General features: G+C 38.7%; 1 protein-coding gene across 2 annotated transcripts in view; it reads right to left on the minus strand.

Moving 5' to 3' along the window:
* The window catches only part of hob (bridge-like lipid transfer protein family member hobbit), a 113352-nt gene that overhangs the window by 36046 nt on the left and 51037 nt on the right, over nucleotides 1-26269 (minus strand). For both annotated transcript variants that reach the window (XM_071669577.1, XM_071669576.1), the window contains exons 20-30: nucleotides 23115-23225; nucleotides 21987-22123; nucleotides 15287-15459; nucleotides 13659-13823; nucleotides 9819-10019; nucleotides 8572-8663; nucleotides 7452-7553; nucleotides 7176-7309; nucleotides 4854-4992; nucleotides 4526-4607; nucleotides 2711-2868 (exon numbers count right to left, since the gene is read on the minus strand). In XM_071669577.1, the coding sequence (XP_071525678.1) occupies nucleotides 2711-2868; nucleotides 4526-4607; nucleotides 4854-4992; nucleotides 7176-7309; nucleotides 7452-7553; nucleotides 8572-8663; nucleotides 9819-10019; nucleotides 13659-13823; nucleotides 15287-15459; nucleotides 21987-22123; nucleotides 23115-23225 (1494 nt within the window). The remainder of the gene's footprint in view (nucleotides 1-2710; nucleotides 2869-4525; nucleotides 4608-4853; nucleotides 4993-7175; nucleotides 7310-7451; nucleotides 7554-8571; nucleotides 8664-9818; nucleotides 10020-13658; nucleotides 13824-15286; nucleotides 15460-21986; nucleotides 22124-23114; nucleotides 23226-26269) is intronic.

The following is a 26269-nucleotide window of genomic DNA, read 5'->3' on the forward strand; positions in this document are numbered from 1 at the left end:
TAGAGAGAATGCCCACTACTCTGACACACTAGCAGATGTGCAAGTAAAAAACTGGTTTTAAGCATGAGACTTCTTTCTGTGCTGGTAGATGAAATGCTTTTAACCAAAATTCCTGAGTCACCAAACCCAGAAACTGGAAAACTGTTAGAACAAAAATAAAATCACAAGGGAAGAGGCACCTTACTCAGTGAACTATTTCCTACTATGAGACTGATCATTTGGTGCACTAAATTTAGACTTGAGTTAGCATTTCCCCAACTTCATATGTTCACCCATATCAACAAGCCATCAATTCTGGACATCATATTTTTCATTAAAAAACATACTAGTGAGGGCAGGTTGCTCATTTTCATTGCTGAAACTTGCACCTACCAAATCACAAAAAGAAATCTAATAAAATATATCATTTTGCAACCAAGTCTTTGGTAGCTAACTTCACCATCAAGTGATCTCATCTCTATCATTCTTCATCATCCTCTCTTTACAGTGAATTCACCATCAGATGTTATTCTGTTATCATTCCAAGTTACAGAACCAAAATCCACTATCTTAAGAATAGTGATCTGTCAATCATGATCGCCTCAGAATGTAAAATTTCTGTTAACCATGATTTTCTTCCATTATTCTTCAATCACTCATGATTACATACATTTTATCCTCATTTAACTAACAATGAAGATCATAATTAAGAAACTGCAGCATTTGTATCAGATAATACCATACATGAAAACACAGTAAGCTATTGTTAGCCCAGACCACCTTGTGCATCACTCATAATTATACCCTGCTCCATTCCAGTGCTTGAAACAACCACAATTATATCCTGGCATGCTAAAATGCCTCATTTACTATGACTACATACTACAAAAACAAGAGAGTTAATATTCAATATTATTCAACATAAAAAATCACTCCTTAAGTCAAGTATATCATAACATAAAACATGAAAATGGAATATCTAAAGAAAATATAATCAATAACCCTAATCTATCATAAATGATAATTCATGTAGTGCACATGAGGATTCAACTGTGGTAATAGAAAAAATCATCTGAAATCTTCATTTATATATGACTTTTACTCATGACTTCTGCAAAAAAATAAGTAGAGTCTGCAAAAAAGTACCTCATTCAACATGTAACCTAGGCAATATGTATAAGGCTTACAAACATCCACACCAAGAGAATCAAAGCAGGACTGTCAAAGCAGAGCAAATGTAGTATAATCTACCTGAGAATGTATCAAATAATTGAATCAGGCATTCATCTCATGCATATATTTTTCTGAGGACAAATGCAATTCAGTCCAAGCCATAATCTATCTATCTAAAACTCTTAGGATGAGAAAGGGTAAGGTTCCTAATACAAAAAAGAGAATAACTAAAATCAAGCAAGAAAGAAGTGCGAGACATTTGGAAAGTGAAGTGAACAGGCAAGAAAGGGTTGTGAGAGGTGGGATAAGGAAGTTAAGTTGCTTGTAAAATAAAAAGCAGAAGTGAATGGGCCTTATCTGCTGGGATGTAATTGGAAGATGTACAGGAGAAAGCAACAGGATGTCAAGAGGAAGATGCAGGGCTGAAAAAGGGAGCAAGTGTGATTTGGGGTGAGCAAGTATAAACAAACGTCTGGGAGAATTGGATAATGTTTTGGAAGGAAGTTAACAGAGTGAGAAAAGCAAAAGTAAAAATGAAACAGTGGTGAAGAGGGAAAATGGGTACGTGATAACAGGGAAAAATGAGGTGAAAAGGAGAAAGAGTGAGCATTTTGAAGGACTTAATTGTGTTCAATTATAGGGTGGAAGACATAGGATGTTTTAGGCATGGAGTTATGCAAAGTGAGAGATTCAAGGAAAGTGGTTTTGTGAAAAGAAAAGACGTGGTGAAGGCCTTATGTACGATACAATGCAGCAAAGTATCTGGAGTGAATGGGATTGCAGTTGAGATTCTTGGTAGAGGGGGTGATTGTGTTGTTAATTGGCTAGTTGGTATTTTCAACACAGGTATGGCTAAAGGTGAGGAGTCTGAGGACTAGTGAAATGCCTTTATAGTGCCACTGGATAAGGACAAAGGGGTCAGAGATGAAAATTCAAATTACAGTGGAAAATCAATAACATATGCTCAGTGATGATAACATCTATGTGTATCTCATCCTTATAATAAAAATTCACACATTGCTACCAGATATTTGCTAAACTATTCTGTCTTAACTGTTTTTTCTAAAAAAGGAACTAAGGAGAATGATGGAAAATCTCATTGAGAGACAGATCAAAAAGGAGTGTTAACCTAAAGTGAACTGGCTTAGAAGGTAATATGGGATAACAAACCTGAGGATGGTTGCTAGTCTGTACTGCAAGCTTAAATTCTGAGTAACTATCAATGTTTATGGTAACTTTTTATCAACAAAGCAAGGACCACATTAGTTTTTATGAAGTGAATTAAAAAGCTGGGCATCTAGGGATGTCTAAGCAGTTTTGCCATCCATGTAATACACCGAAACCACAATTCCCTGTGTACATCCAGGCCCCACAGACCCTTCCATGGTTTACCCCAGACATTTCACATGCCCTGGTTCAGTCCATTAACAGAATGTCGACCCTTGGTATACCACATCATTCAAACTCACTTTATTCCTTGTACACCTCTCACCCTCCAGCATGTTCAGGTCCTGATCACACAAATCTTTTTCAGATGAAAGCAAAAAAAGAACCTTACCTGCTGCTCTTCATTTGGAAAGCATGTATAGTCTTTCAAGACACTCTGCAGCCAAACCTGAGCATGGCATAACTCAGTATTTAGAAAAACGATGCTCCAGCAGCTCCGTGGACGATGTCGAAGCCCATCACTGACTGGTATCAATGCCAAGTTATGTTCTGAAACATTGCAAAAAATAACTTCTTGTTAACATGTGGACATCATGTAATGACAGACTTTGTTAGATTTATGATACAGTTCCGGAAAGTAGATCCAAGAATAAATGAGACATTTCATTCAGATAGTAGTTGGTAGGCAACAACTGACCAGGGGGGTAAAATTACTTGGTGGTCAACCACCCACCAGGGAGGGAAATTATTGGTACTACCTGGCTGGGTACTGGGAGGGGTTAGTGTCCGCTGCATAGCGAGCCAGCAAGTCAATGGTTGTCAAGTTGAACTCCTCTGACCCAAATTGTCTTTTTTCTCTGCCTCACCCACATTTAGACTGTTTGCATTCTGTCTACAAACATACAATCTCTTCTTGTCACACATAACATTTGACACACTAAACTGACACAAGTCATTTTTTCATAACTCTAGCTTATCCTGCCATGATTGCTATGTGCTAGCCCTGTCTTTTGGTAAAATGGTAGGAGCAATAAATGGAAGTGGTAGGTAGGAACATCAGACATACACATTAAAAAGAAACATTAGATAGAAGCAATGGTAGGAAAATTAGGTGGAATCATTGGGTAGAAGTAGTATGTTGGAACACTAGATACACACATCAGGTAGAAGTAGTCAGCAGGAAGATTAGGTAGGAGTTGTGCTAGAGCTCCCATCTGCCAGTGGCCTATCTAGGGTGATGTCTAAAGGAAGAGAAGCATCCCTGGAGTCCACCAGTTACGGAGACTCTTGCTTTGGCCACCCCCTGGGGGGAGTTCCCAAAGGGAATGAGCATCACTGATAGACAGATAAATAGATTCATCCAGGGAAGAAGCTCATTGTCATGGGTGATATTAATGGATGAGTAATCTAGTGGAAGGATGAGTGGGAACATCCAATGGCTAGAAAATTATAAAGGTGAAAAGATATATGGAATGAGTGCATCAATGGCTCTGAGTGTCTAAAAAGAAGAAAAAGATGTACATAAAAGTATTTCTATTTATTTGTTATACTTTGTCGCTGTCTCCCGCATTAGTGAGGTAGCTCAAGGAAACAGACGAAAGAATGGCCTAACCCACACATGCACATATACATATATACATATACATGTCTAGGAATAAATGCGATTAAAGCACTATACACAGAAGGTAAAGATGGTATGACTGATCTGTTTTTTATTGACAATGAAATATAACAGAAAATATTTTTCATGCAAGACTGATGAAATACAAAGAAACCTAACAGAGCATGTGATATCTATTCTAAGGTTAGCAATAACACTACTCTTGTCCAATACAAGTTACTTCACAATTATCCACCAATCTCCATGCAGAAATAAAAAGCTTATCCCTTCCACACTGTTCAATAACCTTTATTCACAGACCCCCCTAACTCCAGCAACTAAAAAAGTGGCAAAAATATTCAAACTGCAATGGTTTGAAAAACAATATGGTAAAAACTCTTTTTAAGCTAACCCGAAATTCCCATCAACCACACAATCACTTCTCTGAAACTACACTCCTCAGATAAGTATGACTCAAATTCTTGTACTAACATTCTTGTGTTCTAACAGAATAAAACAACATTTAGAGTGACAATGATGTACAATACTGTCTATACAAGTAACATGCTTCCAGAAAGATCAAAGAATTTTAGCGGAGGTACTAACCTGAGCTAAGAGATAGTCGTTCCCCACTGAGATGGAATCCCTTCTTGACACCAACTGACATCCAGTATCTGACATCAAATCTCTGAAATGAAGGGAAATTACATCAATACTTGTAAAAAATTTTCTCTTCTTTTCATACCAAACAGCCTTTTCATCAGTGAGCAAGGCAGCAACAGGAACAAATGAACTAAGTCGTCAGGGAAACTTATTTGCTTGGCTACTTCTTTTCTTAAGCTTAATTTCATTGTTGGTCAAATTTTTACAAGGAGAAGAGTAAGCTGTTACAAAACCTTGATTACTACATTAAACTTTTAGAATTTCATCTCACCTGAAATGAAACTGAGAGGTGAATTGTATTGTAGTGACGTGAGAGTTGAGGTTTGCGCGCTTGAATGTTATTGAAAAGAGGGCCACGACGTGTAGGCCGTGCAACACCAGAAAGAATAAATTTCAGGTTTTCAAACCACCTGAGGGGAAACATAATCATCTTTTGTGAGTATGCTCAACTTGGTATAGATAAGTAAAGACTACTAAAAATGTAATGTATAATCACTGACTGTTACTTACAACCCAGATAAAAACTACAATATATCATTGGTGGACTAATGATACATCAACTGCTAGTGCCTATGTGCAAAATGCTCTCTCAAAAACCTAGAAACATTTGATGCATTAACTTTTATGCCAACATCGTTAGTCACTATGTTCCTGCCTTTGTGATCCTATATAAAGGATATCTAGACCCTCCAATCAGAGAGAAATGAAAGTACTGAAAACAATTGAATATGCATCACAATTTGACAGTTATGACAATGCTATAACAATATTCTGTTTCACTATCATAAGCTATAACTGAATTATATAATATACATTGGCCTCTCAAGCTTTAAGCGAGTTTGTTATACAAAAAATCATCGGTAGAAGTGGTAGAGGATGTGTGGATCAGGTGTTTGCTTTGAAGAATGTATGTGAGAAATACTTAGAAAAGCAAATGGATTTGTATGTAGCATTTATGGATCTGGAGAAGGCATATGATAGAGTTGATAGAGATGCTCTGTGGAAGGTATTAAGAACATATGGCGTGGGAGGCAAGTTGTCACAAGCAGTGAAAAGATTTTATCGAGGATGTAAGGCATGTGTACGTGTAGGAAGAGAGGAAAGTGATAGGTTCTCAGTGAATGTAGGTTTGCGGCAGGTGTGTGTGATGTCTCCATGGTTGTTTGTTTATGGATGGGGTTGTTAGGGAGGTGAATGCAAGAGTTTTGGAAAGAGGGGCAAATATGAAGTCTGTTGTGGATGAGAGAGCTTGGGAAGTGAGTCAGTTGTTGTTCGCTGATGATACAGCGCTGGTGGCTGATTCATGTGAGAAACTGCAGAAGCTGGTGACTGAGTTTGGTTAAGTGTGTGAAAGAAGAAAGTTAAGAGTAAATGTGAATAAGAGCAAGGTTATTAGGTACAGTAGGGGTGAGGGTCAAGTCAATTGGGAGGTAAGTTTGAATGGAGAAAAACTGGAGGAAGTGAAGTGTTTTAGATATCTGGGAGTGGATCTGGCAGCGGATGGAACCATGGAAGCGGAAGTGAATCATAGGGTGGGGGAGGGGGCGAAAATCCTGGGAGCCTTGAAGAATGTGTGGAAGTCGAAAACATTATCTCGGAAAGCAAAAATGGGTATGTTTGAAGGAATAGTGGTTTCAACAATGTTGTATGGTTGCGAGGCGTGGGCTATGGATAGAGTTGTGCGCAGGAGGGTGGATGTGCTGGAAATGAGATGTTTGAGGACAATGTGTGGTGTGAGGTGGTTTGATCGAGTAAGTAATGTATGGGTAAGAGAGAAGTGTGGAAATAAAAAGAGCGTGGTTGAGAGAGCAGAAGAGGGTGTTTTGAAATGGTTTGGGCACATGGAGAGAATGAGTGAGGAAAGATTGACCAAGAGGATATATGTGTCGGAGGTGGAGGGAACAAGGAGAAGTGGGAGACCAAATTGGAGGTGGAAAGATGGAGTGAAAAAGATTTTGTGTGATCGGGGCCTGAACATGCAGGAGGGTGAAAGGCGGGCAAGGAATAGAGTGAATTGGATCGATGTGGTATACCGGGGTTGACGTGCTGTCAGTGGATTGAATCAGGGCATGTGAAGCGTCTGGGGTAAACCATGGAAAGTTGTGTGGGGCCTGGATGTGGAAAGGGAGCTGTGGTTTCGGGCATTACTGCATGACAGCTAGAGACTGAGTGTGAACGAATGGGGCCTTTGTTGTCTTTTCCTAGTGCTACCTCGCACACATGAGGGGGGAGGGGGATGGTATTCCATGTGTGGTGAGGTGGCGATGGGAATGAATAAAGGCAGACAGTGTGAATTGTGTGCATGGGTATATATGTATGTATCTGTGTGTGTATATATATGTGTACATTGAGATGTATAGGTATGTATATTTGCGTGTGTGGACGTGTATGTATATACATTGTGTATGGGGGTGGGTTGGGCCATTTCTTTCGTCTGTTTCCTTGCGCTACCTCGCAAATGCGGGAGACAGTGACAAAGCAAAATAAATAAATAACCTAGAAATGATTCACTTACCATTTCACAATCACAATTCTATAATACAATTCACATACGAAATATAACAAATGTTACAATTTAGTTTTATGGTCTCACCTGAGAGTACTTCCATAAAACAGAGCCTCAATGACTGGAGTAATAATAGTATTATTCTTCTTCAGGGTCTTCGTTTCAAGTACAATGTTCATATTCAAATGTTGTGAGCGAAATGCTCTATATGAATCATGTTCCTGTAAATAGAAAAGTGTTGTTTTTTAATTATGCATTCAAGAGCACATCTGATCAAAGAAATGTCCTATGTAGATCTTTCTTCAACTATGATTTTCATGGCACCAAACTTAAAGAAAACATAAGAATGTAAAACAATAGTACCTGATTGCTTGAGTATTCTGGAAGTTTATCATGAGCACACAGCATGACTGAATGATGGTCATTTGGGTTACCATGACACTGCCAGTTCAACTTCACTGTTAACTAGAGTAAAAAAAAATATATATATAGCTGTAACGTTAGACATAAAACTTGAAGTGCTTGTTTACATGCTAGTTTAAAATGAAAAACATGACAATGCTCATCAAAGACATGTCTTTACTCAGAGGAGTATTCTTGACCATTCCAGTCCTAACCACCATGCATGAGGGAAAATTCACACCATATGGCACATATGGTTAGGACTCTACCCATCCACCATATGAGACTAAAGAAGGCAACCATTAAACACTAAGGGTTTCCTAAACTGTTCAAATGGGCAGGTAGGCCACCACAGTTTGTCAACTTAAGTAAATAAACTTTAATATTAGTTTCATTCACAGTCACTTACCATTGGCTAGCTAATCAAGGTATTCAAAATATTAAAGAAGGTAGCAAGCTACATTATCCATTCTCCATCTGGAATTCACAATTTTCTGGGTTACTTTTCATTAGCTCTGTTAAGATCAGTAAAATCTGGAACCATACTCACCATCAATGATGCACTTGAGTTGGTAGGTGGCTGGTACATTTGTGTTTTGAGTACATGTTGGCAATGAAAATGATGGCACAGCTTATGAAGGCAATGATACACTTACCCACTTCATGGTTTACATAAGTGGAAATCTCTCCCAGTCATGTCAGGAGCCAAGTAACACAGAGCTTGACTGGGAGTCAGATTTACTGGGCATTAGGATGGATGGAACTATCTACTATCCAGCACTGTCAATAGTGCTATGGCTTCTTTAACAATGTGTCAAATATTGATTGCATGTATGTCTTGCTAACACTGATAAATCTACTATTCCCTGTGAGGAAGAGGAATTTTCTACACAATACAGTACCCATCACATGTTTATTTAGGGTCCTGAGGTCCCCTAGAAAACGTCACCAGCAAAAAGTTTCAGACAAACACTAAACAAATGGAAATACAACAAAAATCATATTTACATCTTTTCTCAAATATTTCAAATGTTTAAAATAATACCTCAAGAAAAAGGGATATACTGGGAGTGCAACTTACCTTTAGGTTTGGTAAATGAAGAAGTCGAGCATCATCATACTTGGATGCTGTCCTAACAAACACATTCAATTCTCCCTTGAAAATTAATTTTGCTGTAAAAGACAAAAATAGTTTTATTACTCAACAGTACAAACATTCTATATGTATATCTTACCTTGCCTTACCTTCCTGTCCCAAGGTCCCTTTCAATGGGGCCACTGGTAGTACTCAGAAGCCAAAATTGTATGTTGGGTGGTACCACTGGTCAAAAAATGCAACACTGTTGTGTGTCTGTCTTTGTGAGATGATTGCAAGACAGTTGAGTAGATATTCAGTGTCATCAGAGTGGAAGTTGCATCTTGTGATATGTTGATTCATTATTTGTAATGTTAAAAAGATGAATAGCCAGAATGTACACTAGAATGTGTAACTCATGGGTCAAGGGAGAAGTAATTTCAGATTGAAGTAAATCTGATGGAGGACAGTTTAAGACTGGGCTGGGAAGGCAGTTGGTTAGCGCCTATCATGTCATTACAAATGAAATCATTACAGCAAGTATTTTTTCATGATCCTAAGAGAAAACCACAGCTGTGACGTTATAATCACACACTTGATTTCACATAAAGCTCTTGCAGGAGCCTCAAAGTCAGTCCATCATGGGTAACACCCCTCTAAAGGTTTTTGTTTTCATGGGTGAGGCAGTAAATCACATAATGATAATTGTTCTATCTTCCATTAACCATGATATTCTTTTGTCCATATCCAAAGTGTAGTCAATATGTAGTCTTTCATTATCATTTCCATTCAAAATCCCTAGAAACAAATGAGTAACCCATTCCTATCTGTGCTCTGGACACCACCAACATTAGAAACACTGTTTATCACGTCCATGATGCAAATACTTCACTGAAGATACTAAACACTAACTGCTCTATTACCCTTCACTTCTCCATATTGGCACAAAAAGATCACAAAACTTTATGACATGTGGTCCTGACTAATGGATGTTGCTGACTTTCAGATAAATGTGTGAAGTTCCATGGAAAGGACTGCTATGACAGCAAGGTAAGATAAGGTAAAAAAGCTCTAGATTTACCTTATTTTAAATTCTATTTGTTTTTTCCAATTCCATATTTCCCCTTTCTCCTTCTGTGTACCTTTGGGACAACTGAGAATCTTCTCTTATCTTTATTTCTAATTGCATCAATATTTTTGTAATAAAGAATGTGCTACCATCCTTTACAGAGTTGCCATACTAAATGACTTACCATTAGTCCAGTCCATGGTAAGATTAGTCCAAGTGAGTTCCATTTCTTCCGTAGTGTTGTATGGATCTAAGGAGGCATGAAGCAGTAAAGTCATGCGCTCCACCATCAGGGTTAGTCGTCCATGGAAAAGCAGCCGCATTTTATCCCACCATGGCAATGGTGTAGAAGGGTCACGTGATGGTTGATTGATCAGAGACAGCGCTGAAATTCATTGAAATAGAGAAAGGACACATAATCTAAATGTGAAGTGGCCCCAAAACTTAAGGTAGAATTACATTCTCAAACTTTATTTTCAAAATGAACATCCCACTGGAATTAAGATGAGCATGTTCCTCATGTTAGATTTTACTTTTACCTAATACTCCCAAGAAAATATAATAATCACAATAGACAAAAACACCAAGATTTCTTTTTCTTATACCTGCTTGCTCTTTCCTGCCTATATATCTTTATAACAACACTCCAGTCAATGGACAGAAGTCCTCATCAAAGCCGGGTCATGAATAAAGCATTAAAAGGGGGAAAAAAAAAAAAAGCAGGATGAAGGTTAAAGGGATGTAATCCACTGGTCGTTTGACTGGAATACTCATCTTTGAAACAGAGGCAGATCAAAACTAATAGCAAAGACATGAGACGGTCTGGAGTTCCAAAGTCTAGCAGTAAAGAGAAAGAAACAAAAATGACAAAAGCCCATCCATGAGTTGCAAACATCTAAACAGTAATCATGTGATAAAATGGGTTGTCAAATATACTATGGTCTAGCTTATGGTAGAGGTATGCAAAAAAGCCAGCTCTTGAAATCAATATATTTATAGAAGAGAAAAAAGAGAACCAATAGCTAGGTGTAAACAGCTGGATCAAGATTTGATGTCTGAGTGGGACAGTTTTTAAGTTAGACTGCTTTAGACTTGAATCTACTAAGCAAGGATGCAGAGACAGATGTGTCACAGACAAGTGAGCAGGATTAACCAATCATTTGTACTCTCCAAAAAACTGCTAATAAGATAATCTTCAACACTTGAAGAGGACTTACAGCTTTCCTTAGGCAGGTATAGGTAATGCTGTTATGTGGGGTTACCTAAGTGCATTATAAGTTGCAATAATACGAGTATGTTCACTGTGTTCAATGGCAGAATTACAAAACCATCAAAGATGGAAAAGTCAAGAGGAGTTTCAGAGTGAAACGAGTAGTTTTAGAGGGACAAACAGGAAGGTTTTAAAGGCATTAAACATAATTATATCCACCCTACTGGGAAATTGTAACCAGCAATAGCTGTAACAAGACAAAAATGTGGTTCAAACAGGAAAAAAATGAAATGAAAAAAAAAATTGCAGATATAAGACATCAGTGTTTAAGTTTTTTCTTGCTCATAAGAGTCTCACATTAGCAAGGTAGCAATAGGAGCAGATTGAGAATGACTTCATTTCTCACATCCACTCTTAATCTGTCATGTACAATGCATGAAACCATAGCACCATATCCACAACCAGGCCCCGAGACCTTTCAATGGTTTCATATGGCCTCTTACATTTCTGCATGATCAGGAACCTTTTAATCCATCCTTACATCTCTTTGGTTTCCCCCTCTTCATTGTTCCCTCCACTTCTAGCATGAATACACTCTTACTCCTCCTCACCTCACCTTACTAATCCTCTCCAAATGTTCAAAACATTTTAGTATACCCTGTTCAGCTTTCTTATCCATACTCCTCTTACTACTACATCTCTGTCTCTCCCTATCATTTCTTATTCGATCAACCGTCCTCACATTATATATTTTCATCAAACAACTCATTCTAACAAATCCATCCTGTTCTATCCTTTTTCATTTAGAGCCTATGCCCATCATCCATACATCATTGGGATTACCATACCATTAGACATACCTATCTTTGCCTTCACTGATAGTGATCCGTATACTGATGACTTGACACTGAATTCTTCGATTTATCTTAAATCTTCTCTTATACAATCAAAGTCACACTCTGTCATTACTTCTATACCCTCACAAATGGAAAGGATTTCACAGTGAGGAAGACCATACCTAGTTGTCAAACACCTTTTCTTCCCACTTTTCTTACTTACATTCCTTAAAACTTTCCTTCAATGGTTCTAAAATTCCACCTCTCAACATCATATATAAGCCTGGTATTACTGTAATTGTCCCTTGGGATAGGGGGAGAAAGAATACTTCCCATGTTTTCCGTGTGTCGAAGAAGGTGACTAAAAGGGGAGGAAGCGGGGGGGCTGGATATCCTCCACTCTCATTTTTAATTTTCCAAAAGAAGTAACAGAGAAGGGGGCCAAGTGAGGATACTCCCTCTAAGGCTGTCCTCTGTTCTTAATGCTATCTCGCTAACGCGGGAAATGGCAAATAGGTAAGAAAAAAATGACTAATGTCTAATTAACCTTCGAAAACCCACATCACAGAGATAACTAATTCTCACTCAAAGAAACTGTCAATCCTGTTCAGGTGCCAATCATTCTTTTCATCTGAACAGTTGCTTGCACACCAGGGGCAGTTCTAGCGCTGCTCACATACCTGCAGAGTGAAGTCTAAAAGCCATCTAACTTATCAACTTTGGCAATCAGGTCTGAACATTTCAACCATTTTCTTGACACAGCACAGTTGCTCTCTTTCTCTCTCCCATAGATATTACTCTGGTTTCTGCATTAACAAACAGACTGTCAGTATGTCTACCAATAGGTAGGCCACAAAATGCTCATTAAACCATTCTTTCACATAATTACTGTGTGCCTGTTGACAACACAATGACAGGCCACTATGGATCTCTGTTCCCAATCCTACCAAGTTTTGCAACTCTTTACTCACTTATACTTCTCTGAACTCCTACAACCTACTCCTTTCAAAAGGGAAGGTTTTCTACTTCATCAGCAATATTCATAATATTATTCTCTTTTCATCTTTTCCTAAATTCTTACAGTAATTTTGTACTAATTTAAAGCCTTGTCTCAATTAAGAATTTTGTTCAAGTTATAAGGCTTAAAAAAATCTTACTAAAAAATCACTTAGGTAAGCCTTTGAATTTTAAATCATGGATAAATCTGAGCTTTTGCCAAAGTATATTGTTTAAAAATATAGTTCTTTCTATCGTATAAAATTGAAAATTTTCAGGGATATTCATATTAATTCTACTGACTTTGTAGCATCAGAAGTATTCTATTCTAAGGTCATCCTTTACTTCATTCATCGAACTAGTTGCTCTGCCAATAGGTTACTGATCTTGTGCATGATTATCAATTGCCCAATAGCCACCTGAAAGCTGATTATCAAATGATCATAATTCAATTATCTCTACATTTCATCTTAGATTTGTCAGGTCACAATTCAAGATTTTGTACCTTCCCTGTATTTTGGTTTGTTGTTTTCCATCATATCCATAATAATGAAACAGCATTCTTCCCATGGCCCCTTAAGATCATATTACCCTAAGGTTACAGTTCAACAAATCTTACACCATCATTGGACTCTGACTTACCAAGAGGTTTTCAAACTTTTCTCAAAAAATTACTTCACTGTCATAAGATTAGAACTAAACACTCTTCTTCAGGTGTTATGAACTCCCACTATTACTGACATCCTTTAGCTCCTTTTGTAAGTTTCCTCACTAGGTAAAAGAGGAGCAGGGCCATTATCTGACACTGCATTACCTATAAAAACCTCAAATTTAATTGACTTTTGTATTACAGCATATTCCTTTTGTAAAGTTCTATATATCATCCGGTACATTTGTTAAATTTTTCATAATCTCAGCAAATTTTCATCCCATTCTTTCAGCTCTGGTCTAAATGAAATGTGAATACCTAAATCAGCCCTACCAATAGTAAATTGTGCAACAGCAGGCTCCCAGCAAGGTCCATATGCTGCTGTAAATGCTCTGACTTCACAAGAAAAGTCATGGTAGAACTTGAGTGCTGACATAGTCCGCTCAACTGTAGCATCTGACCATGGGGATCCAACTTCAACTTTCACATTCCTTATTGCTGGAAAAAATGTGAAATTTGAACTTAGTACTACATAACATGTAAATACTTAAATCCACATATACTTTAAGACTGCCTGGACTTACAGACATATTCAACATTAAAAGAGCTTTAAATGTCTAACATATAACATAATAATCAAAGATGTTTAAAGCTCCTTTCAATTATGTAACTCTGGATATCAATCACCTCTTTGTAAATTACAAGGAAGGAGATTTAAGATTTCTGAGGCCCCATCTCTTATTCCTTCTTCATTATCCTACAACCTTCTGAACTTCTAAAAATAACACTCACTCTAAATATATTTAGCTTGTTCCACTTATCCACAATCTCTTTATCTTAGAAACCCTACATTCATGTTCTTCTACCTCTACAACTTAACCAAATGAATATTTCTGCATACCTTTTTCATCAACTTCCTGCTTAGATTCTTGTTAGATCCTGCTGTTTTTATATCCTTGACTGATACTAGCAATCCCAACATGCAATTACAAATTTGAAAGCTATGACTACATTTGCTCTCTTCTAAAACACAGTTAAATCCAAGACAGATAATCTTTAGTATACCTGCAACTCAGCATCCTTACATCAAGTAAAATGTTTATTATCTGCTGCTGAGCCTTGTTTAACGGTCCCATATATCTCATTAAGTGAGGTGACCAAACTGGTGCTGTATATTCTCACTGCATTTAATACATTCTGTAAATATTTACCAAAGGTTTCCTTGATCATGTACTGAAAGGCAATTTTGACATTGGACAGCAAAAACTTCAGCTCTTATAATTCTCATAACATGATGTTCTGATGAAGGTCTGGGTAATAGGATAATCCAAAAATCCCTTTACATGCACACTCCTAGAGTTTGTTTCCTGCATGATGATACTCATAACCTTGTTTCAATTCACTGTGTCAGCAGTAGATGATAAAGGACAGAGTGCTGAAATATTAAGAACATGTTAAAAGAATGGACATGAAAAGTTATAAACTCAGCATGTATTAATGAGATAAGGAGAAAAGGAGGCAGATGATAAACTTATGGATAAACGGGACAAAATAGTAAGAATGGGTAAACACGAGAGATATTGACGTGAAGGAATGTATGAAGATATGCAAGAGGAAGAACAGTAAACACGAGAGATATTGACGTGAAGGAATGTATGAAGATATGCAAGAGGAAGAACATGAGAAAAAATCCTGAATAGACCATCCTGCTAGACACCACAGAAAGACTCATTGGATACAGATTGAAAGTAGGTACATTTTATAATCCTTCAATCTTCCAATGATATTTTGATTCATTGTATTAGCTACAGATCTGTAAAATTAATAGAGGTGTTTGGTCTTCAAGATCTGATGAACACTTACCTTGAGGACAAGCTAGTCATCAGCATAGATTATGAATGAATTCTAAAAAAAAATGTTTAAAATCAGCTTGAGTATTACACTTAAGGAAATGCTTTTACCTCGTTTACTGGCCTTCTGCTCTGCACCAATAAGTCGTCCCCAAAGTTCTAAGTCTTTCATATCTAAAAGGGATTGTGGGTAATCACGCAGCTTGAACTTCCATTCAGCGCATGATGCAGACATCATTCGGCACCAGAGAGTAGAAAAGTCTTGCCCCTCCTCTGGCCATGGTCTAATAAAAGTTAGAGACTTCTGTATTAGAACCTGCATAGTTCTTCTTCATGAAATATCTTAATGGAAAACAAAGGATGGTACATAAATAAATATATACTCAATACTGTATAAAACATTCTTTCACTTACACTTTTCAATATTATGCTAAAGCTTACTATAAAAACTGAATGTTATATTTCTAAGTGTGGTACACATGTTACTCAAAAGATGAACTAAGGCACAGAAGGCAGTCAAAAAATAGTCTATAGGGATTGGTTGTGGATGGCAAATTCTGGTTTTGGAGTATCACACATGAGAGCAAGACAATGAATATAGATGCACCTCAGCTTAAGATGGGGTTACATTCTGATAAATCTATTGTAAGGTGAACATATCGTAAGTCAAAAATACGTTTAATACATTTAATACTGTCCACCTAACCAACCAAACATCATTACTTAGCCTAGCTAACTTTAAACATTCTCAGAACACTTACATTAGCCTACATTGGATCAAAATTCAAAGTATAGTTTCTAGTGAATTGCTATCACACCATCGTAAAGTTGAAAAATTGTAAGTTGAACCATTGTAAGTCGGGGAGCATCTGCGTGTGAAAATAAGTCAAGTGTTCAATTATTTCTGATGTTACCTTGCAAAGGCAGGAAACACAAAAGTATACATCAAGGCCAGGCCTTAAATGAAGTATGGAAAGGTTAATGAAAGGGATAAAGAAGATACAAATGAGAGTACTTAAAAATTTTGGAGTAAAAGAAGAGCCTGTCTTTTAAAATGTGCAAGGTCATAGTCACTGGGTAGAGAGTTCCATACCTTCGGGGTGTAGGGAAAGTAACAGCTATCAAATTGGCCCAACCTTGAGTTGTCAATGTCGAAGCTAGGTTACTAAATGGCATCCTAGCTACGTCTCTTCATTGTATATCAACTGACAGTTATATTTCTTTCTTGTACCTCCCCTGATCATATGATTATTACATGAAAGTGCACTTGGGAACTTACTGTGTTTCACTTCCCAGTGGACTCATAGAAATATACTTGATCACACAATCAATTGTGATCCTTTCCAATGTGGTTGTATGTATTTGTTGATATGCATATGTATGTATATGTGCGTATGTTATCCCTGGGGATAGGGGAGAAAGAATACTTCCCACGTATTCCCTGCGTGTTGTAGAAGGCGACTAAAAGGGGAGGGAGCGGGTGGCTGGAAATCCTCCCCTCTCTTTTTTTTTTAATTTTCCAAAAGAAGGAACAGAGAAGGGGGCCAGGTGAGGATATTCCCTCAAAGGCCCAGTCCTTTGTTCTTAATGCTACCTCGCCGACGTGGGAAATGGCGAATATATATATATATATCTTTTCTTTCTTTCATATATATATATATATATATAAATATATATATATATAAGATATATATATATATATATATATATATATATATATATATATATATATATATATATATATATATATATATAAGATGTTATTAGGTACAGTAGGGTTGAGGGTCAAGTCAATTGGGAGGTGAGTTTGAATGGAGAAAAACTGGAGGAAGTGAAGTGTTTTAGATATCTGGGAGTGGATCTGGCAGCGGATGGAACCATGGAAGCGGAAGTGGATCATAGGGTGGGGGAGGGGGCGAAAATTCTGGGGGCCTTGAAGAATGTGTGGAAGTCGAGAACATTATCTCGGAAAGCAAAAATGGGTATGTTTGAAGGAATAGTGGTTCCAACAATGTTGTATGGTTGCGAGGCGTGGGCTATGGATAGAGTTGTGCGCAGGAGGATGGATGTGCTGGAAATGAGATGTTTGAGGACAATGTGTGGTGTGAGGTGGTTTGATCGAGTGAGTAACGTAAGGGTAAGAGAGATGTGTGGAAATAAAAAGAGCGTGGTTGAGAGAGCAGAAGAGGGTGTTTTGAAGTGGTTTGGGCACATGGAGAGGATGAGTGAGGAAAGATTGACCAAGAGGATATATGTGTCGGAGGTGGAGGGAACAAGGAGAAGAGGGAGACCAAATTGGAGGTGGAAAGATGGAGTGAAAAAGATTTTGTGTGATCGGGGCCTGAACATGCAGGAGGGTGAAAGGAGGGCAAGGAATAGAGTGAATTGGAGCGATGTGGTATACCGGGGCTGACGTGCTGTCAGTGGATTGAATCAAGGCATGTGAAGCGTCTGGGGTAAACCATGGAAAGCTGTGTAGGTATCTATATTTGCGTGTGTGGACGTATGTATATACATGTGTATGGGGGGGGGTTGGGCCATTTCTTTCGTCTGTTTCCTTGCGCTACCTCACAAACGCGGGAGACAGCGACAAAGTATAAAAAAAAAAAAAATATATATATATATATATATATATATATATATATATATATATATATATATATATATATATATATATATATATATTTGCGTGTGTGGACGTATGTATATACATGTGTATGGGGGTGGGTTGGGCCATTTCTTTCGTCTGTTTCCTTGCGTTACCTCGCAAACGCGGGAGACAGCGGCAAAAAAAAAAAAGAAAAAAAGAAAAAAAATATATATATAAGATATATATGTAAGATTATTAGTGAAAGAGAAGAGAGAGGCATTTGGACGATTTTTGCAGGGAAAAAATGCAATTGAGTGGGAGATGTATAAAAGAAAGAGACAGGAGGTCAAGAGAAAGGTGCAAGAGGGGAAAAAGAGGGCAAATGAGTGTTGGGGTGAGAGAGTATCATTAAATTTTAGGGAGAATAAAAAGATGTTCTGGAAGGAGGTAAATAAAGTGCGTAAGACAAGGGATCAAATGGGAACTTCAGTGAAGGGGGCAAATGGGGAGGTGATAACAAGTAGTGGCGATGTGAGAAAGAGATGGAGTGAGTATTTTGAAGGTTTGTTGAATGTGTTTGATGATAGAGTGGCAGATATAGGGTGTTTTGGTTGAGGTGGTGTGCAAAGTGAGAGGGTTAGGGAAAATGATTTGGTAAACAGAGAAGAGGTAGTAAAAGCTTTGCGGAAGATGAAAGCCGGCAAGGCAGCAGGTTTGGATGGTATTGCAGTGGAATTTATTAAAAAAGGGGGTGATTGTATTGTTGACTGGTTGGTAAGGTTATCTAATGTATGTATGACTCATGGTGAGGTGCCTGAGGATTGGTGAAATGCATGCATAGTGCCACTGTACAAAGGCAAAGGGGATAAGAGTGAGTGCTCAAATTACAGAGGTATAAGTTTGTTGAGCTTGAAATGAATGAAAAAATGAATGTCACATAATGGTTCAACCTCTGGCTATGGAAAAAAGGAAATGTATACTTTATTTACACAAACGTCAATAGCAGTTCTCATCAAGTCAGTTGTTGTTCGCTGATGACACAGCGCTGGTGGCTGATTCATGTGTGAAACTGCAGAAGCTGGTGACTGAGTTTGGTAAAGTGTGTGGAAGAAGAAAGTTGAGAGTAAATGTGAATAAGAGCAAGGTTATTAGGTACAGTAGGGTTGAGGGTCAAGTCAATTGGGAGGTGAGTTTGAATGGAGAAAAACTGGAGGAAGTGAAGTGTTTTAGATACCTGGGAGTGGATCTGGCAGCGGATGGAACCATGGAAGCGGAAGTGGATCATAGGGTGGGGGAGGGGGCGAAAATTCTGGGGGCCTTGAAGAATGTGTGGAAGTCGAGAACATTATCTCGGAAAGCAAAAATGGGTATGTTTGAAGGAATAGTGGTTCCAACAATGTTGTATGGTTGCGAGGCGTGGGCTATGGATAGAGTTGTGCGCAGGAGGATGGATGTGCTGGAAATGAGATGTTTGAGGACAATGTGTGGTGTGAGGTGGTTTGATCGAGTGAGTAACGTAAGGGTAAGAGAGATGTGTGGAAATAAAAAGAGCGTGGTTGAGAGAGCAGAAGAGGGTGTTTTGAAGTGGTTTGGGCACATGGAGAGGATGAGTGAGGAAAGATTGACCAAGAGGATATATGTGTCGGAGGTGGAGGGAACGAGGAGAAGAGGGAGACCAAATTGGAGGTGGAAAGATGGAGTGAAAAAGATTTTGTGTGATCGGGGCCTGAACATGCAGGAGGGTGAAAGGAGGGCAAGGAATAGAGTGAATTGGAGCGATGTGGTATACCGGGGCTGACGTGCTGTCAGTGGATTGAATCAAGGCATGTGAAGCGTCTGGGGTAAACCATGGAAAGCTGTGTAGGTATGTATATTTGCGTGTGTGGACGTATGTATATACATGTGTATGGGGGGGGTTGGGCCATTTCTTTCGTCTGTTTCCTTGCGCTACCTCACAAACGCGGGAGACAGCGACAAAGTATAAAAAAAAAAAAAAAAAAAAAAAAATAGTTTGTTGAGTATTTCTGGTAAATTATATGGGAGGGTATTGATTGAGAGGGTGAAGGCATGTACAGAGCATCAGATTGGGGAAGAGCAGTGTGGTTTCAGAAGTGGTAGAGGATGTGTGGATCAGGTGTTTACTTTGAAGAATGTATGTGAGAAATACTTAGAAAAGCAAATGGATTTGTATGTAGCATTTATGGATCTGGAGAAGGCATATGATAGAGTTGATAGAGATGCTCTGTGGAAGGTATTAAAAATATATGGTGTGGGAGGCAAGTTGTTACAAGCAGTGAAAAGTTTTTATCGAGGATGTAAGGCATGTGTACGTGTAGGAAGAGAGGAAAGTGATTGGTTCTCAGTGAATGTAGGTTTGCGGCAGGGGTGTGTGATGTCTCCATGGTTGTTTAATTTGTTTATGGATGGGGTTGTTAGGGAGGTGAATGCAAGAGTTTTGGAAAGAGGGGCAAGTATGAAGTCTGTTGTGGATGAGAGAGCTTGGGAAGTGAGTCAGTTGTTGTTCGCTGATGATACAGCGCTGGTGGCTGATTCATGTGAGAAACTGCAGAAGCTGGTGACAGTTTGCTAAAGTGTGTGAAAGAAGAAAGTTAAGAGTAAATGTGAATAAGAGCAAGGTTATTAGGTACAGTAGGGTTGAGGGTCAAGTCAATTGGGAGGTAAGTTTGAATGGAGAAAAACTGGAGGAAGTAAAGTGTTTTAGATATCTGGGAGTGGATCTGGCAGCGGATGGAACCATGGAAGCGGAAGTGAATCATAGGGTGGGGGAGGGGGCGAAAATCCTGGGAGCCTTGAAAAATGTGTGGAAGTCGAGAACATTATCTCGGAAAGCAAAAATGGGTATGTTTGAAGGAATAGTGGTTCTAACAATGTTGTATGGTTGCGAGGCGTGGGCTAAGGATAAAGTTGTGCGCAGGAGGGTGGATGTGCTGGAAATGAGATGTTTGAGGACAATGTGTGGTGTGAGGTGGTTTGATTGAGTAAGTAATGTAAGGGTAAGAGAGATGTGTGGAAATAAAAAGAGCATGGTTGAGAGAGCAGAAGAGGGTGTTTTGAAATGGTTTGGGCACATGGGGAGAATAAGTGAGGAAAGATTGACCAAGAGGATATAAGTGTCGGAGGTGGAGGGAACAAGGAGAAGTGGGAGACCAAATTGGAGGTGGAAAGATGGAGTGAAAAAGATTTTGTGTGATCGGGGCCTGAACATACAGGAGGGTGAAAGGCGGGCAAGGAATAGAGTGAATTGGATCAATTTGGTATACTGGGGTTGATGTGCTGTCAGTGGATTGAATCAGGGCATGTGAAGCGTCTGGGGTAAACTATGGAAAGTTGTGTGGGGCCTGGATGTGGAAAGGGAGCTGTGGTTTCGGGCATTATTGTGTGACAGCTGGAGACTGAGTGTGAACGAATGGGGCCTTTGCTGTCTTTTCCTAGTGCTACCTCGCACACATGAGGGGGGAGGGGGATGGTATTCCATGTGTGGCGAGGTGGCGATGAGAATGAATAGGGGCAGGCAGTGTGAATTGTGTGCATGGGTATATATGTATGTGTCTGTGTGTGTATATATATGTGTACATTGAGATGTATAGGTATGTATATTTGCGTGTGTGGGCGTGTGTGTGTGCGTACATTGTGTATGGGAGTGGGTTGTGCCATTTCTTTCGTCTGTTTCCTTGCGCTACCTCGCAAACGCGGGGGACAGTGACAAAGCAAAATCAATGAAAAATAAATAAAAATTTTCCAAAAGAAGGAACAGAGAAGGGGGCCAGGTGAGGATTTTCCCTCTAAGGCCCAGTCCTCTGTTCTTAACGCTACCTCACAAATGCGGGAAATTGCGAATAGTATGAAAAAAAAAAAAAAAAATATATATATATATATATATATATATATATATATATATATATATATATATATATATCTATGTTATCATGCTTGATCACCATTTCCCACGTTAGCAAGGAAGCGCCAGGAAACAGACAAAGAATGGGTCATCCACTCACAAACACACATATATATACATGAATAAATTAATCAAAGTATAGACTTCACCACACACATACATACATTTTCATCGTATTCACGTATTTACACTGTACATTCCTTAGACTTACCTTCTAAATCTCATACATACCATTTTATACCTCTTTTCACATGGTCATCATACTACAGTCTGATTATACTGAACATCTTTGATATACTTACGAATCTGGGTCAATATCAACCATATGTTGTACCACTCTCTCCATGCCATGGAAAGTTGGGTCAGCCATAGCAAAGATTACCACATCTTCCATAGTCCAAGTAAATAGCTGTGTTCGTACAGGAGCAGACTCGTACATCTAATGACAAGAAAGATCACTTTTTTCTAATATACCAAAAAATGAGCATAACAAATTAATCACATTATCACATTAATGTTTTACAAACCTACTGTAAATGAGGACAATAATACAGTCTCGTGAAAGGATACTTTTCACTTGTGGTGTAAGAACAAGTGAAAAGTAAGCAGAATGCAGTAACACCAAAATTAAACCATGTAATAACATAAATATGTGAAGCCTAGCCATATCATCCACTCTATCCTGGAAATCCCACATAATCAACATTACAAAGCTTGCTTCCGAAAAGATTGGGAGGCCATGTAGGTGCAGCAATCATTTTTCTTGTGAGAACAAATTTCATATCTAAAGGGGTTTTATTTATCCAAGTATGCTCACACATCTAGGGTGGTTCTTCCTTCATCTATCCATTTAATCAGTGAAATCAAACCCTTCCATCAAATTAACTTTCATGGCATCACCTCTTCAATAATCCCTTTCTGTATGCTGTAATGTATCATTTCTCCAAACTGTAACTAAACTGAACAAGTTATCCATCTCCACTGATTCTCTATTGAAATCTTTGACCCTAGGGAGCTAAGATTTCAAATCCACTTTTTCCTTGTATGCCTTTTACTGTCAACTTCATATTCTTCATTAGTATCAGCATTTAAAATCACTACTTCTAAACACCTATACTCATTAACACTTTCAACTACTTTTTCTTCATTCCAAATGATATAATATCTTGTTCTTATTCAAATTCAATTTCAACAACCACCTAAAACAAATCATCAAAAGCAAATGAATGTTCTATCTAACTCATCCTCTGACTCAGTTAATAACACATACCGCTATTCAGCAAAACATCACTGTCATGTAATGCCCTATCTACAAAAGCTGACATGAGACAGTAGTCATTACATAAAGAATGGGAACATTGCATTCATCATACACAGCATTCATCTATACTTTCTTTATCTACAAGTCTGAGTAAAACTATCACACTCACCAGCTTTGACCGCTTAATGTATGTTTCACTGTTTTTTTCTTGTAGATTCTTGTAAAGTTCTTCAATCTTCCCAGTTGGGAAAAGAAACATGGTTTTGCGCAGCTCTTCTATCTGAGTGATATAAAAAAGGAAAAAGTTTTTGGCAAATTTATTTACAGCGAGGGGTTCAGGTCTTGCTGTCCCCAGCGTTGTCCTGATTGTTCTTTCATTCCTTTTGGTTGAATATTAATTCTGGTTCAATGCAACCCTGAATATCTATTAACTATGGAAAGCACTATGCAAGTATTTCCCACTGTTGCTTTTCAAATTATGAAATGTCTGAAAGGGTCACTTATCAGTCCTTTCTGAAACCAATTATCCCTAATAAAGCAACCAAATGCACTCACTGTGGAATTCTGCAAGCCTAACCAGCCATGGACAGGTGGATAAAGTGTCTAAAGGGAGACTAAAGATTAAGTGAAAGAAAAAAAAGGAGAGTGAAATTGCAAGAAAGGTGCAAATATGACTGAATGAGACAATAACGATGTCACTGAGGTGATTGGAGAGCTGTTAGAAAGTTACTAAGATCACGTTATCAAAAGAATGATTAAAAAGCAGACATATGGGGTCATATATATATATATATATATATATATATATATATATATATATATATATATTATCCCTGGGGATAGGGGAGAAAGAATACTTCCCACGTATTCCCTGCGTGTCGTAGAAGGCGACTAAAAGGGGAGGGAGCGGGGGGCTGGAAATCCTCCCCTCTCGTTTTTTTTTTTTTTAATTTTCCAAAAGAAGGAACAGAGAATTGGGCCAGGTGAGGGTATTCCCTCAAGGCCCAGTCCTCTGTTCTTAACGCTACCTCGCTAATGCGGGAAATGGCGAATAGTTTGAAAGAAAGATATATATATATATATATATATATATATATATATATATATATATATATATATATATATATATATATCCACTGACAGCACGTCAACCCCTGTATACCACATCGCTCCAATTCACTCTATTCCTTGCCCTCCTTTCACCCTCCTGCATGTTCAGGCCCCGATCACACAAAATCTTTTTCACTCCATCTTTCCACCTCCAATTTGGTCTCCCTCTTCTCCTCGTTCCCTCCACCTCCGACACATATATCCTCTTGGTCAATCTTTCCTCACTCATTCTCTCCATGTGCCCAAACCATTTCAAAACACCCTCTTCTGCTCTCTCAACCACGCTCTTTTTATTTCCACACATCTCTCTTACCCTTACGTTACTTACTCGATCAAACCACCTCACACCACACATTGTCCTCAAACATCTGTGAAGCGTCTGGGGTAAACCATGGAAAGCTGTGTAGGTATGTATATTTGCGTGTGTGGACGTGTGTATGTACGTGTGTATGGGGGTTGGGCCATTTCTTTCGTCTGTTTCCTCGCGCTACCTCGCAAATGCGGGAGACAGCGACAAAGTATAAAAAAAAAAAAAAAAAAAAATATATATATTTTTTTTGCTTTGTCGCTGTCTCCCGCATTTGCGAGGTAGCGCAAGGAAACAGACGAAAGAAATGGCCCAACCCACCCCCATACACATGTATATGCACACACGTCCACACATGCAAATATACACACCTATACATCTCAATGTACACATATATATATACACACACAGACACATACATATATACCCATGCACACAATTCAAACTGTCTGCCTTTATTCATTCCCATCGCCACCTCGCCACACATGGAATACCATCCCCCTCCCCCCTCATGTGTGCGAGGTAGCGCTAGGAAAAGACAACAAAGGCCCCATTCGTTCACACTCAGTCTCCAGGTGTCATGCAATAATGCCCGAAACCACAGCTCCCTTTCCACATCCAGGCCCCACACAACTTTCCATGGTTTACCCCAGACGCTTCACATGCCCTGATTCAATCCACTGACAGCACGTCAGCCCCGGTATACCACATTGATCCAATTCACTCTATTCCTTACCCGCCTTTCACCTTCCTGCATGTTCAGGCCCCAATCACTCAAAATCTTTTTCACTCCATCTTTCCACCTCCAATTTGGTCTCCCACTTCTCCTCGTTCCCTCCACCTCCGACACATATATCCTCTTGGTCAATCTTTCCTCACTCATTCTCTCCATGTGCCCAAACCATTTCAAAACACCCTCTTCTGCTCTCTCAACCACACTCTTTTTATTTCCACACATCTCTCTTACCCTTACATTACTTACTCGATCAAACCACCTCACACCACACATTGTCCTCAAACATCTCATTTCCAGCACATCCACCCTCCTGCGCACAACTCTATCCATAGCCCACGCCTCGCAACCATACAACATTGTTGGAACCACTATTCCTTCAAACATACCCATTTTTGCTTTCCGAGATAATGTTCTCGACTTCCACACATTTTTCAAGGCTCCCAGGATTTTCGCCCCCTCCCCCACCCTATGATTCACTTCCGCTTCCATGGTTCCATCCGCTGCCAGATCCACTCCCAGATATCTAAAACACTTTACTTCCTCCAGTTTTTCTCCATTCAAACTTACCTCCCAATTGACTTGACCCTCAACCCTACTGTACCTAATAACCTTGCTCTTATTTACATTTACTCTTAACTTTCTTCTTTCACACACTCTACCAAACTCAGTCACCAGCTTCTGCAGTTTCTCACATGAATCAGCCACCAGCGCTGTATCATCAGCAAACAACAACTGACTCACTTCCCAAGCTCTCTCATCCACAACAGACTTCATTTTTGCCCCTCTTTCCAAAACTCTTGCATTCACCTCCCTAACAACCCCATCCATAAACAAATTAAACAACCATGGAGACATCACACACACCTGCCGCAAACCTACATTCACTGAGAACCAATCACTTTCCTCTCTTCCTACACGTACACATGCCTTACATCCTCGATAAAAACTTTTCACTACTTCCAACAACTTGCCACCCTTACCATATATTCTTAATACCTTCCACAGAGCATCTCTATCAACTCTATCATATGCCTTCTCCAGATCCATAAATGCTACATACAAATCCATATATATCATTTATTTATTATTTTGCTTTGTCGCTGTCTCCCGCGTTTGCGAGGTAGTGCAAGACAAAAAAAATGGCCCAATAAATAAATAAATAAAATATTTA

The sequence above is a fragment of the Panulirus ornatus genome, chromosome 14 (assembly GCF_036320965.1).
Source record: "Panulirus ornatus isolate Po-2019 chromosome 14, ASM3632096v1, whole genome shotgun sequence".
In the NCBI taxonomy this organism is placed as follows: domain Eukaryota; kingdom Metazoa; phylum Arthropoda; class Malacostraca; order Decapoda; family Palinuridae; genus Panulirus; species Panulirus ornatus.